Source organism: Cuculus canorus, chromosome 1 (genome assembly GCF_017976375.1).
Source record: "Cuculus canorus isolate bCucCan1 chromosome 1, bCucCan1.pri, whole genome shotgun sequence".
NCBI lineage: Eukaryota > Metazoa > Chordata > Aves > Cuculiformes > Cuculidae > Cuculus > Cuculus canorus.
The window spans coordinates 72,626,311-72,641,507 of record NC_071401.1 but is presented as its reverse complement, the minus strand read 5'-3'; the positions used below and the strand labels follow the sequence as shown (position 1 = coordinate 72,641,507).

General features: G+C 39.5%; 1 protein-coding gene across 5 annotated transcripts in view; it reads left to right on the top strand.

Moving 5' to 3' along the window:
* The first annotated feature begins 331 nt into the window (after positions 1-331).
* The window catches only part of LOC104063729 (arylsulfatase D), a 26,072-nt gene continuing 11,206 nt past the window's right edge, over positions 332-15,197 (top strand). For 2 of the 5 annotated variants that reach the window (XM_054073298.1, XM_009565980.2), the window contains exons 1-10: positions 332-477; positions 3,086-3,135; positions 3,688-3,837; positions 4,801-4,922; positions 7,732-7,854; positions 11,273-11,696; positions 12,404-12,540; positions 13,732-13,866; positions 14,491-14,653; positions 14,945-15,066. In XM_054073298.1, the coding sequence (XP_053929273.1) occupies positions 3,110-3,135; positions 3,688-3,837; positions 4,801-4,922; positions 7,732-7,854; positions 11,273-11,696; positions 12,404-12,540; positions 13,732-13,866; positions 14,491-14,653; positions 14,945-15,066 (1,402 nt within the window). In that variant the 5' untranslated portion in view covers positions 332-477; positions 3,086-3,109. Of the gene's footprint in view, positions 478-523; positions 1,276-2,463; positions 2,797-3,085; positions 3,136-3,687; positions 3,838-4,800; positions 4,923-7,731; positions 7,855-11,272; positions 11,697-12,403; positions 12,541-13,731; positions 13,867-14,490; positions 14,654-14,944; positions 15,067-15,197 lie in introns of those variants that run through there. The other 3 variants (XM_054073301.1, XM_054073310.1, XM_054073319.1) reach the window with 3 other exon arrangements.

Genomic DNA, 15,197 nt, shown 5'->3' with positions numbered 1-15,197 from the left:
GATCACCTGTGGTACTGTAACTTGCCTCAAAGGTGCTCCACTGGCAAACTAACCTGAGCAGTGCAATTGATTATGAATCACCACCTCATAACAACTCCCTTCTCTTTTAAGATATGAAATCACAAGGAGTTCTCAGTCAGTAAATCAAGATTGCTGTTTGATAGTACCTCATGGTCTCTCAAAATACTCAGTACAACAGGACTCAAACAAATAAAAATCAAGAAAGCAAGCATAAGCCAGCGTGTAACCTTGTCTCTTTGCGCGATGACTGGAAAACAGGCAGCACTCAGAAGTAGGCTGATTCATTTTCTGAAACAGGAAATTCGTGTTTCTTGCCAGCATTTCCTACCCACACCCTAACACTGTTTCTCACTGTGCATGAAGAGATAACTTTGTCATCACTGCAGCACTTGGGACTGCCTTAAAGTGAAGATATTCACTCAGTTTCTATCTCTACAGACAAAGAATTGCTGCCGCGTAAGTACAGCAATATTTTGTTTTCCTCAGTGTAAATGAGGAAAGCTTTTATGGGGATCTGTTATTTATAGTGCCTTTCATTGGAGTGTCTCAGACTTGAAGGAGGTCCTTTCCCTCCCCTGAGAAATATCTGCTGGAGCAGAAAGCATTTTAGCTACATTTCTGTGTTCCTTAGCTCCAGCCCTCAACATGGCCGTGGGATGTGCAGCTTCAGGGACTCCGGGATAAGTTAAACCGTTCAGCTGCTTGCAGTTTCCAGTACGGCATTCCTGTGGTGAAATGCACATAAGCAGCTAGGGCAGACTTAAAGACTGCCTTCAGAAACATATGTTAGATGCTGTGCTGTAGCAGTAGTCATTGTGCTGAACAAATTGGAATGGTTTTAAGTCAGCTGAAAATAAGCTCACACTCCAGTCTATCAGCCGCCTGTTCTGATCATAACTCGACCAGGTACTCCCTCCCTTACTATGCTGGGAAATGCACAGGAAAATTTTAATGGGCGTTTGGAAACATTTGTTGTTGTTGTTGTTGTTTCTGTAGATTAAAAAATCTTGAGAAAGTTTTCAAAAGGCATTCTCTTTACAAAAACATTCTCATACGTGCCTGTGCACACAGTGAGAACAGTCAGATGCAGGCAGCTTGTTATCATGAATCTGTCTTTTATTGTATATATATCAAGTCTAGAAAACAGGATTTTTTGGAAGACATCTTTTGGACATTTTCATAATCAAATGGAATTACCTACAAGACCTTTCTCTGAGTGTTGCCAAACTGCTGCCCTAAGTGGGTACTGGTTTTGTGAGTATCTAAAATTATGAATATATTCTTTTCTGCAAACTGGATTGAATTGGGATTTCAGTGTCTTGTGAGTAGTGTTTTTCAATATCTTTCTTGATAGAAAAGTACAGATAAATTACAAAAGTTTAATTAGTAAAGGAAAACAGTTAGCAAATATGAAATATATGCAGGCTGATATTCCTTTGAGTTAGTAAAGCGGATGAAGATGGAGGTAAAAGTTGTGATACTTTGGGGAGGTTAAGCAATGGGAGTGGAGAAGTTTTCCTTTAAGCCAAATTCAATTCAGATAGCAAAGTGGACTTTGCATGCAGCATGGTATATGTGCTACTTTGGCAAAAGTGGTCCCCAAAAAGGCATCTTCCACACTGCTGGTGGATGTTTGCTGCTGCCCCAGCTGCCAGGGGCTGAGCAAGGAGCTGCACTGCCATGCAGGGACCTGAACCCCCCCTCTGACTCCTCAGAGGGGGGAAGAACAGGACAAGCTTCTTTTACCATCCCTCTTGCTCCCACCCAAGCTGCTAAAGTTTCTCTGACCAGACTTCCATCATTTCTCACTAAGGAAATGGCTTGCGACGAATAACATCAGTCAGTACAGTAACTGTTTTCTGTATATTACTGCTATTTTACAGTGCCTTCTGAGGAAACTCAGGCTTGAGCTCCAGCCTGTACTTTAAATCAGTGCATCGATACTGTGAAGTACGGGCAGCTAGTGACAAACAATTACACAATTTTAATATTTCCAACCCTAGTTTATTTATACTGTTTTTGAGGCACTAACATGTATATTTAAAAGACGGCTGAGGTGTTCTTCAGTATCTTTCCTAGACCTACTAGGCACAAATCCAGCTGCAGGACTGCCTGTAGATAGCGATAGTGCATCAGCATTGATGCTTGTAAGTAAGTGTTTAGAGCTGTTTGGATGCCAATTTCCTAAGCATAGAAATTTTTTATTTTCCCATTGAGGCCTTTCGTGTTGGTAAATAAAAATGTAAGATCTATATATACTAACTAAGCTGCTAAATAATATTTCTAGAAAACAAAATGTGAGACCAACCTAATTTTTAAATTTGGGATTCTTGGGATAGTTCAAACAGACATGGGATAAGTTTGAAAGGAGTCTATTTTGCAGCCTTTGAACCAAGGTCATTTGACTTCAGAACCTTTAAACAGTGTGTCTTGTGCTGGCAGTGAAAGAGAAAGCCCCAGAGGGACCTTTGCAGAAAGCTGTGTAGAGATGGGGAAAAGAGCATCACACCCTGAAATTTGACATATGCAAAGGAGAGAAAGGCTCAGCTCAGAATCACACAACAGAAGGTCACAAATTCAGCGACTTCTAAGGAAATGTCATTATTGGAAGAGGATCACTAGAATTTCTACAACTAAAGATATCTCTTACAAACCTGAAAGGAAACTTGGCGCAGTACATGAAGAAGCAGCAGGCTCCTACTTTTTCTGTGATACACAGAAGTAAATGATATTGAGGACTGGATTTTAAAAAGTTCTTCTCTTCCTTTCTGGACAGTAAGTATTTTTTTGTACAGATGAGTCGTGTAACAAAGGAGAATTATTTTGCTATTTTAAGATAAACTTCTCTAGAGAAAAAAGAAAAAATCCCCTAAGAAGTGACGTGCTAGCAATAAAAATAATAACACTTTTACTCTTCTTCATTTAGGGTCTAATCTGAGGTGCACTCAAGTAAACAAAACAGAGAGAATGTTTATAGGTTTTGATGAAGATTTTTGCCTATTTTTAGTGCAACAACCACTAGGAAGATACAATTACACTAAGGCTCTTTCTCTTGGTTTTGCAGGATTTGAACATTCCAAATGCAGAAATGATTTGGCAACTGACATCTTACTGGTAAAAAAAAAGAAAAGTTATTAATGTTATATTATACTTAGATCTAAAGTGAGAGAAGTTTAATGACTTAATACTATATTATAAAAGAGTAGAGTTGTTTATCTATAAAGAATACTCACTGTGATTTTTTTTTTATTGATTAGTACTTTTTGTTCTTAACATTTTCACAACACAAAGGTCCCTGTCTGGGTGAGGAGGATTTCAGAGGAAGTTGATCACATTCTCAGTTTTCCCCAGACCAACTCATAAAAAACATTCCTAGCCACTAAAGGAAAATAACTTCTATGTCATTTGCCACCTGTAAATTCCCAAATGTGAATGATCATAAGAAGTTTGGAACAATTAGAAAAGGAGATTTTAAAGTTATGGCCCTGACATTTTCCTTTTCATGACATGTGTTTGGGTCAATGATCAAAAATTAATACACTCTCTGCATCTGCGCAGAGAGTGGTCTCTTCAGCAGCCAAACTCGCACAGCAGGGTCTTCAGCCACTTGCAGTGGGAGTAATGAATGGCCAGATCATTGGTTTCTTTCCTTCTTCTGTGTTTCAGGGCATCCCTGGTCACATCTCTGATTTTTGTTCTGCTCCTGCAGCCACCACTGACACAGCTTTCCATCATCGCACAGCCAAACCTTGTCCTGTTGATGGCTGATGACCTTGGCATAGGGGATGTAAGTTGCTATGGGAATGACACTATCAGGTAAGGAAACTAAACATAACAGTGAACTGGGCTGGTGTGTTATTTAATGAAAAACTGCAATCCTCTGCCCATTACCAGCTGTACATATTCTCTTCAAGTTCATTTCCTGGAGTAATATGAGGATTTCCCATGGATGCTTATAACATTAAATATAAAGCACTATCAGGATTATCTCACAGCCTATAGGGCATTCCCAGGGCCAGCTCTGATATCTTGAGCTGCTTAACTATGGGAATATGCCAGCTATTCCTTAATTGCCTGACGCTGAGAAATGCTGAGCTCTTACACATACCTGAGGACTGAAACATTGTCCCTTCTTTCAACGTATGAGACCTTGTTACCTCATTTAATGCTTTTTAGCCATTCTTTCCCAGTTTCACATCAAAATACAGTATAAATCACTGCAATATTATTTCAGACCCAAGGACATAGGATTTGCTTTCTCTTTGAAAATCATGCCACAGTATTTCCTGCTGGCTTCCTAGCAGCTTGACATTTGTTTGAACAAATCCAAATGTGGTATGACCACTTCCCTCACCCAACAAAGTTCACAGTTTCTTACCCTGATCAGCATTGCTGCCAAGTTTCTGATAGGTAGCTGATGAAGATAGGTAGCTGATGGGGTTCTGCATGGCCAGGCAGCCACTTCAGCATAACATCATGCCCAAAAGTATGAGTTTTCATTTGAAGAGCATGGAGTATATTTCTTCAAGGTCCTTCACAGGACTTGGGAATCAGGAAGGAATGACTGGTTTGAAATTTACCCAGGCAGTGATTGTTAATGAAGAAAGGAGAAAAAGTATTTACCCATCACTTGAGAAAAACAAAATAAAACTAAAAAATAAAATACTTCCGAGACATCTTCAAATAGAATAAACTTCCCAAAATAAGGATAATGGGGATTCCTCATCCCTATTCCCTTGAAGACACTCTGAATGATATCTGTGTTTGTTGCACTTTTAGGACACCAAACATTGACCGCCTGGCAAAGGAAGGAGTGAAATTGACCCAACACATAGCTGCAGCTCCACTTTGCACACCCAGCAGAGCAGCTTTCCTCACTGGCAGATATCCTTTCCGATCAGGTTTGCCTTGCAAAACCAAGCAGCTTTTAAACATTGTTTTATTCCTGAAAGGAACAATGCCATACAAAGGGCATGAAAAAAACAACGGTGTTCAAATAGAAGGAGTGCCACAGACATGTCATCCCTCTCTGAAGCACATAAAGACACACTATGTCTAATACCTTTGAAGTGGCACCTAGATTTATGGTATACAATGAACTGACCTCAGGCAGAGAAGATCTAAATCTCCAAAGCAGAGTGCTCCCCCTCTAGCTTGCAACTTTGGTTGCATTTTGGTGCTCTGTTACACAGATTGCAGCCAGAATGGAGTTAATGTAAATTGTTAATTTCAAACAGTCTTATAGAATCATAGAATCATAGAATCAGTAGGTTGGAAGGGACCCACTGGGTCATTGAGTCCAACCATTCCTAACAATCCCTAAACCATGCCCCTCAGCACCTCGTCCACCCATCCCTTAAACACCTCCAGGGAAGGTGACTCAACCACCTCCCTGGGCCGCCTGTGCCAGTGCCCAATGACCCTTTCCATGAATTTTTTTTTCCTGATGTCCAGCCTGAGCCTTTCCTGGTGGAGCTTAAGGACATTCCTCCTTGTCCTGTCCCCTGTCACTTGGGAGAAAAGGCCACCTCCCTCCTCTCCACACCTCTCCACAACCTCCTTTCAGGTAGTTGTAGAGAGCAAAAAGGTCTCCCCTCAGCCTCCTCTTCTCCAGGCTAAACAACCCCAGCTCTCCCAGCCACTCCTCATAAGACTTGTTCTCCAGCCGCTTCACCAGCTTCATTGCTCTTCTCTGGACACGCTCCAGAGCCTCAACATCCTTCTTGTGGTGAAGGGCCCAGAAATGAACACAGTACTCAAGGTGCGGTCTCACCAGTGCGAAGAACAGAGGGAGAATAACCTCCCTGGACCTGCTGGTTACGCCATTTCTGATACAAGCCAAGATGCCATTGGCCTTCTTGGGCACCTGGGCACTCTGCTGGCTCATGTTAAGTCAGCTCTTAACCAATACCTCCAGGTCCTTCTCCTCCAGGCAGCTTTCTAGCCAGACTTCTCCTAGTATGTAGCACTGCATAGGGTTGTTGTGCCCCAAGTGCAGGACCTGGCATTTGTCCTTGTTAAACATTGGTCTCGGCCCAGCCGTCCAGCCTGTTCAGGTCCCTTTGCAGAGCCTCCCTACCCTCCAGCAGATCCACACTTCCTCCCAGCTTAGTGTCATCTGCAAACTTGCTGAGGGTGCACTCAATGCCTTCATCCAGGTCATTGATAAAGACATTGAACAGGGCTGGAGCCAGTACTGAGCCCTGAGGAACCCCACTTGTAACTGGCCTCCAGCTGGAGTTAACTCCATTGACCATCACTCTCTGGGCCCGGCCATCCAACCAGTTTTCAACCCAGAAGAGTGTGCGCCCGTCCAGGCCAGAGGCAGACAGTTTCTAAAGCAGAATGCTGTGAGAAACTGTGTCAAAGGCTTTACTGAAGTCCAAGAAGACTACATCCACAGCCTTTCCCTCATCCAGTAGTCGAGTCACTTTGTCATAGAAGGCGATCAGGTTTGTACACAGGGGGAACAACTTCCCTTACTATTAAAGACTGAAACAAAGAAGACATTAAGTACCTCAGCCTTGTCTTCATCCTTTGTCACTGTTGTTCCTTCTACATCCAATAGGGACTGAATATTCTCCCTAGTCCTCCTTTTCTTGTTAATGTATTTGTAGAAAGATTTTTTTTTATTATCTTTCACAGACTTAGCCAGTTTGATTTCTAGTTGGGCCTTAGCCCTCCATGTTATACAGAACATGAATAATAATAACACATTTCTAAAGCACTAGCTACATTAATTTCTGTCATGGTTATCTCCTCATCAGATATGATGAGGAGAAACAGCTCAGCTCAGCCCTGCAGGGAAGGGAGTAGATCTATGCAGATGTGTATCCATTCCCTCTAGTCAAGGTGCAGAATGTGGCATTTACTGGAAAGCTTTGTTACCTGTGTGTGAGAATTAATCCATCCTATGAAATAACAGTTTGACAGCTTTTTCCCAGTTCTGTTTTTGAAGAGAAAATATTATCCTGCCAAACTGCATCCCTGGGATGAATAGGTATGAAAAGCAAATAGCTCTATGTCTTTCTAACAGCAACTCTCTAATGCTTGTTCCATTGCAAATGATCTTCAGTGCCTTCATTCCCGAGGCATTTTGAAGGCGACGTGTCATCCTGCTTTTATCATGACAGTTCCTACTGAGTTAGATAGCTTGAAAAAGCACATGAGCTTGTACAGTCTCTCTCCCACTATAACAACTGGGCCAGAGACATTCAACTCTTCCATGACAGATTGTGCTTCACGTAACGTTGTATGATGGGGTTATGCCAGTATATAATGTTAAATAACAGGGTGTAAACCTGCAAGTCAGGAGAAGATTGCAGTGCTAGATAGCTGCTCTAGGGCTGAAGTCTCCCTACCCTCCTCCCTGCCCTCACATGCACACTTGCTAAATGCACTTTAAACAGACTGGATGACACTGTGACATATAAAATTCCCTATACAACTGTTCCATTCTGAATAAAATAAAAAAAAAAAAAAGAAAACCAGCCTCAGCATGAGATTCAAAGAAGAATAGGAATAGGCGTTATATAACGGAGATACGTAACTCTTGCTTAATCTTAGCCAGAGTCCTACATTCATTTCCCCCTCTCAAAAAAACACCATTTAACACTATAATATCAAGGAAACCAGGAAAAGTGAAAATGTGTGTGGTAAAAGTACTCTACTATTTATAGTTACTAAGATTGTTTATTACTGTATTTTTAGGAATGGATGCTGTGAACAATTACCGTGTTATTTTTTGGAATGGCGGCTCAGGAGGGCTTCCTTCAAATGAAACCACTTTTGCCAAAATACTGCAGCAGCAAGGCTACAGCACAGGACTGATAGGTATGGGGACACTCCTGAAGGTGGTCTAGAATGTGTTTCACCTGCACGCCTCACTTAAACCATTTGTTTCAGTTAGCAATTCCTCATTCCTCGGTTGTAGTATTTTTATTTCCTGATTTAGAATCATAGAATCACTAAGTTGGAAAGGACCCACTGGATCATCGAGTCCAACCATTCCTAACACTCCCTAAACCATGTCCCTTAGCACTTCATCCACCCGTTCCTTAAACACCTCCAGAGAAGGTGACTCGACCACCTCCCTGGGCAGCATGTGCCAGTGCTCGATGACTCTTTCTGTCAAAAATTTTTTTCTGATATCCAGCCTGAACCTCCCCTGGAGGAGCTTCAGGCCATTCCCTCTTGTCCTGTCCCCTGTCACTTGGGAGAAGAGGCCAGCTCCCTCCTCCCCACAACCTCCTTTCAGGTAGTTGTAGAGAGCAATAAGGTCTCCCCTCAGCCTCCTCTTCTCCAGGCTAAACAACCCCAGCTCTCTCAGCCGCTCCTCGTAAGACTTGTTCTTGATTTAAGAACAGCTTGTAAGAAGAAATCCTGAATAAATAAGAATCTTTCTTAAACAAACAGGCATCTGACAAAGAATCTTTGATGTCAACCTTCTTTCAAGCACAGCTGTTAAAATATACAATGGAAGATACGTTAATATTTCTTGAGTACGGTTCTACCAGGTATATGATAATTATTCCAATGCTGTTTCACTAAAAAACAAAAACAGGAGTGTCAATTAGATGTGCATGAAAATACTTTACACAGCTCAGAGCAGATTCACAATGAAAGGGAAAAACTGCACTTAAAACAACAGAGACGGTTCATAATACCACAGGATTTGGCTTTCCAAAAATAGAAACAATAATTTTTTCTTTAATTACAGCATGCAACTATAGTCCACTAAGATTTTACTACAGCCCACAAAATATTGGCTCCTTCAGTATAAATATGAATTCCATTTTGCTTTATATTTTATAAGACTTTCTTTTTTAAATATAGTTTTTTAGCCATGATCCATTTTCCAATAATTATTCCTCTTAGATATGTCATGTAGTTCCACAAACTCATAAAAACCCAAACATTCCTGTTTGGTGGGGCTATTTGCCCCAGCTTTTCTGAGCAACTAAATGTCAAAATCCAAAATCTGTCTGACACATAAAAACACTGGCTGCACAAATGAACTGAATTTACTCATAAAAGTGTCTGCAGGAGTGGATTTTTATTCCTTCAGCAGAATAAATCTAAACTGTACAAGACAATATTCAACTAAGCCCTCCAAGCATTTTGATTACTGTTTTACTGAATCTTCTTCTCGTATTAGTTTTGTAGTGGTATTATTTTAGTTGTTTTAATCAGTTCATAAGAAAGTCCATCTCTATTAGCTACGTGCCTCAGCTCAGTTTCAGCATGTAATCACTAACAAAACAATCAGATCTGTCTCTACTTTGCCAAAGGAATTACCCTGCAGGGAGATTGTGCTGCATACCTCATAGAAGATGGGCTGGCATTTTCTCTGTGGGTACCGCAGCTAAAATTACGCTATGGACACAAAGAGTACCACTTAGTTTAACCAAATTGATAGATTCTTATTAATTGCACTGCAGGGGATGATGGAAAGCACTAGTGACATGACACGTGAAAAAAACACCCAAAATATAAGGGCAACTTTACATTCAAGTCATGAACAAAGAAATCTTACACCTCTGCCCACATATCATTACAGCTGTATAAGCACTAAATAGTCCTACCCCGTTGGTTTGTAATTGTCTTGCTCTGAGCACAACCTGTATAATTGCGAAGTTAAATCCTAACAATAACCTGCAGCTTGATGTGATAATGAGACATTTTGTTCAGGAACATTTTGCAGATTTTTTTGTATTCAGAAAGCCAATGTTGTATCACATGTGCCCACAAAGATTAATTTATCTTAATTATGCACTTAGTTCATCTTTTGGAGATTAGAGTATTTTGTACATGTCAGAGTCCTTTATGGAGCTCAGCTGGAGACTTAGGTGTTGAAGTGCATCTGACATCCAAGGATACTTTAGTTACACCTGTATTTATGACCAATACTTCTATGTATTGATTACAAACCCGCTTATTCTATAGCTGGCTCTTAATCTGTCAAGAGGTAAATGGAATAGGGATCTTAGCTGAAAGCAGTTAATCTGCCTAGAACTGAACTTTCACTCTTTCTGTATATTTATATCAAAAAAGCAGCATTTTTTTTCTCTCTAAAGCAGTTTTTTCTGCTTCTGTTGTAATGTGCAGCATTGAAACATAGTCAGGGTTAGCTGCTAGGATATGCACTGATAACATAAGGAACCTTTTGTTTAGGATAATATCCTCCTGTAAGCACACAGATTCTTATTGCACAATAAGAACTAGTTGCAAATGAGTTTTGAAGTAAAATTCTAAAAGATCTTTTTGATTTGTAGACCTGGTATCCAAGGCCTGCATTACATCAGAGATCATAAAATGCAAGTAAGTTGCATCTCTCTGATAAGAGGTAGATTTTAGTTAATAAATTCGGATATTCACAAGCCTCAGCGTATAAGCCAAATGAGGCAACTTATTATGTCTCCATGTAATTGCCTAACAAGTCTGTTCGAAGCAAAACCATGATTTGGATGTGCCATTCATTATAATAGTGGACCCAGGGTCATGGTAAAGAATAAATTGTACTGCAGGAGGTCAGGAGATGTTCCTTTTGATACATGAAGACTTCAGAATTCAAAATAACATCGCTCTGACTTTTTTAATTCAGCAAAGTTAGGCTTATACGTGCAGCTTCATGACAAATCCCGATTTCCTGAGCTTGACTTCTTTTGGATCTGGTGTTTTGTCTGCCAAACCCACTGTTGAGCTGCAAGTGACTTGACTACTTCCCTTATCAGTCCGGCACCAATATGTTGTTCAGTGTTGCCACAGTCCTGACATCAAGCCATACAAAACTTTCCAGAAAAAAAGTCTGCATCCTGAAAGTAAAAAGACAACAGGACAACAGAACAATGTTATTTTGCCTTGTGCTTACAAAACAATTTCTTCCTCCTATTTCATACTTGTTCAGTCTGCAGGAAGACGATACGTTTTAGCTCCTTTCTGATAATTTGATTTTTTCTCAGTTTCTAGTTCCCTTTATAGTCCATTTTTTTTCACCTCTGATTAAAGATACAGGGCATGAAAATGCATCCAAAGCACCAATAAGTCTGTTGGAAATCCATAATCTGTAGAGGTTTACTTTCATTAATTGTACAATATATAATATTATATCAGTACATACTTGTTATATAAACATAGAATGAAGAAGCTAAGACAAGTAGCAAAAAATAAAAACATTTTTTGAGACTTTTTTTAGAGGAGGAAGGGTCCTTTTTAAAATATTTTTTCTTTATATTTTAATCTGCCTTTTCAGGGAAGTGGCATCAAGGTGTTAACTGTGAATCCCGCAACGACCATTGTCATCACCCTTTAAACCATGGGTTTGACTATTTTTATGGGATGCCTTTTACGCTAATAAGTGACTGTCAACCAACAGAAACACCAGAGATGGACAGGGCCTTTAGAAGAAAACTCTGGCTTTCCACTCAGATGATTGCCCTTGTTACACTCACCGCTGCCCTGGGAAGACTGACTGGCTTGATTTCAGTCCACTGGAAAACTCTGACTTGCCTTGCTGTGTTTAGTCTCTTGTTCTTTGTGTCCTGGTTCTCAAGTTATGGGTTTGTACGATACTGGAACTGCATTATGATGAGAAATCATGAAGTTACTGAGCAGCCAATGGTGACAGACAGGACTACATTCCTTATCTTGAGAGAGTCCATTTCATTTATTGAAAGGTAAAGTGTGTTTCCTTCGATCACAATTTTTATGGCTCTTGCTTGTCTTACAATGTTTAAACTTAAGGTACTTTCCCTCGTAAAGTTTTCATAATATTATATAAGATAATAAGTACTAGTATGCCTATTGAATAATAATATTAATAATGATCTGGTATTGTTAAACCAAGGATGTCTTTTATTACCAGCTTCAATAAAGCTGTTAACATTTCTGAGTTTCCATGGGTTGAATTGAGTATTTCTAGGCTATTTTTAGGAAATAAATATTTCTATCAATGAGACCAACATTACAACTTTAACAGACAGCACCTGATGTCACAAATGAGTGTATGGACTGGGGAAGGAGAAGTAGGGCTGTGTTGTAGCCTTTTTGTATAGACAGATAAGTGAGCAACAGCTGGCAGGAGATGTAGATGCTGCCTTTGTTTCAGTAGCAGAGATGTGGTTTGCAATAGCAGAAAGTGAAGCTTCAATTTGGAACATTTCTATCTATGATTCAGGAAAAAAAGAGGGTCATTTATATAAGCCAGATATTATGCTATTAAGCAGACTCTAACCACTGGATTTTAATATCTTACAAAAATGTTTCTTAAGTGATTGTTGAAATATGTATATACACAAATCATAATACCATTTTCTGTTACGACTGTCCTCTGTGTTGAGCACCTTCTTCCCTGATAACAAAGTGTTGATTTATGTTTTTTCAGAAATAAACACAAGCCATTCCTGCTCTTTCTTTCCTTTTTACACTCTCACACCCCTCTTATCACCACAGAGAGGTTTCTTGGGAGGAGCAGCCATGGTTTGTATGGAGACAATGTAGAGGAGATGGACTGGATGGTGGGTAAGTTACCAAGTCAGATAAAAATATCTCCAACTACATAATACATAGGTCTTAATATATGATAAGAATGCAATTGTTATTTAAAAAAAAAAAAAAGGAAGAGAATTAAAAAAAAAAAGAGAAAAGTCCTAAGTTTGTCGTGAACATCCATCGCTCTTATATGATCGTTGTTGGCATATAGTGTTGGCTTTTTATTTTCTCCAGTCTTGGACCAAACGAATCTTTCTGTTCACTCAGTTTTTTTGGTCTAGTGTTTGCCAATTTTAACCATTTCCTCTTGGGTCCTCTCAAGGAGCTCTCCTGTTCTTGCTGAATAAGTGAGAATTATTTAATTTTCAGTGATTATTAAAGATCAGATGGACATGTCTTATCTATTTCTAAAGAGGACATACCAGAATGTAAAAGAACTGATAGGAAAATTCATTCCAGGTGTGAAGCAGCAGGCTATTTCTCTGTGCCTGCTGCATTCTCCAGAGTACTGAATATTTTTCAGCCCATTCACAAATCCAGAACTGTTCATAAATGTTAATTCGTATGCCCCTATAAATTAGACTTATGTTATTTTCAGCCTGTTTGGGGTTTTTTTTTTTTTGAGGAGAAGGAGAATCATTTATCACCCAGGCATGGCAAAGGAAAAGTAGCAACATTTGCAAAAGGGATAAGAGTCTAGTTCACATGCGGGAAGGACTGGTTTTCAAATCTACATGTCAAACACTTTTGCACCATAAATATAATTAAGAGCATCAGAAGGAGCTCAAGAATGACTTTTAAATAAAATAGAATTATAGTATTAATCCATAATACTCAGCCAGTAATCTAATGCAAATATTAACTGTGGCCTAGACAATATAAGACAAGGCCTTGGATCATGCTTTCTTTCCATGTTTTTACAACGCATTGCACTTCTACCGTTGATAATACAGGCTTCTGGTCTGTGACTGTGGTTCTTGCACTCATTTGTTGTAATACAAATAATAAAGGGTTTACAACACACCATAAATTCTTTGTGCTATTAAAGACAGTGAAATCCCAACTACAAATCTTGATCCTAAAAACCTCTTATTTTAAACAACGAATGGCCCTATGTAGATAAGAAAATACATTGATGAATGTTTATCATCAGGGGCTAAAATTTATTTAGTGTAAGCGATATTTTTGCTTTTTAATACACACCTATTCCTATGCTTGCAGGCCAAGTTCTAGATGCTGTTGACAAAGAAGGCTTGAAAAATACTACACTAGTTTACTTTACCTCTGATCATGGTGGATGGCTGGAAAGACAAGAAGACAAAAGGCAGCTGGGTGGCTGGAATGGAATATACAAAGGTAAGAGCTGTCACGGACAGTGAAAACCCAGCAACAACTAGTAAAGTACTACTCAGGACAGCCCTGCAGCTTAGATAAGACTGTAAACCTGAGGAGTAAGAGTGTTTTATCATTGAGAAGCAAATTAGTCTCATTGTTCTTAGACATAAAAAAATGCAGACAATTCTAGCCTCTACAGGTGTTCTTAATAAGCATGAATTCCCAAACTATAATTTTCTCATGAATTAATTTGTATTAATACTGTGTAACTTCTCACTAAATATTAGTTGTATCTTACATCTGAATCCTTGCCTTGACTACCACAAGGTACATTATATGACTATAAAAGAGGAAGGAGAGCTAGGCTGCGAAATCACTTTATACTTAAAAATTTTATCCACACATTTCTGATGCGGCAATGTGTTCGTAAGATAATATAAGGGAGTAAGTGTGCAAGGTTGCTTGAAGGGTCTGATATAGTGAACACACTTTCACTGATGCCGAGGAGAAGGAGTTTATCCATAAAAACATAAAGCTTATAAAGGCAACATTAGCTTATGATAATGCAATAATATTTGCATAAGATTTCTCCTTATTTTAAATGATTTTTTTTTAAATGAGATCTTATTATTTCTTTAATGAAAGGTGGAAAAGGCATGGGAGGCTGGGAAGGAGGAATCCGTGTCCCAGGGATATTTAGATGGCCAGGAGTGTTACCCTCAGGCACAGTTATCAATGAACCTACAAGTCTTATGGACATTTATCCTACAGTAGTTCATCTGGCAGGAGGGGTACTACCCCAGGACAGGTACAAATACAACCGTCTTTATTCCTCCTTCTCTCCTAAAATAATGGAAACTCTAGTTTGGAAACTCATTCTAAGAATCTGACATTTCCTTTTTCATTCCTGCTCCTTTTCTAGACACATAAATGTTACCTCAGCTCAGGCACTTCTCTGCATCTGAGATTCAGCATCCACCTGCAATTTTCTACAAGCATCTTCTTTGTTCAGAGTTGACAGTTCCAGCAAGAAGTGTGAAGAAGGAACACAGTCCTGTACAGCTTACCTTAGTCTAATGGTTTCCATTTCTTCTGCTAGGGTAATTGATGGCCGGAATCTGATGCCTTTACTGCGAGGAACAGTTGAGCACTCAGAGCACGAGTTTCTGTTCCATTACTGTGGTACTCACTTACATGCTGTGCGGTGGCACCAGAAGGATGGTGAGTACAGAATATCTTTCCCAAGAATTAGCTTCCATCTATGGTAGTGCACGTTTGTCTAATACATTTAGACTGCATCTTTCCAAGTAGTTCCAGCCTTAAGGTTGTAAAGAAGTTACTAGTGTTGTCTG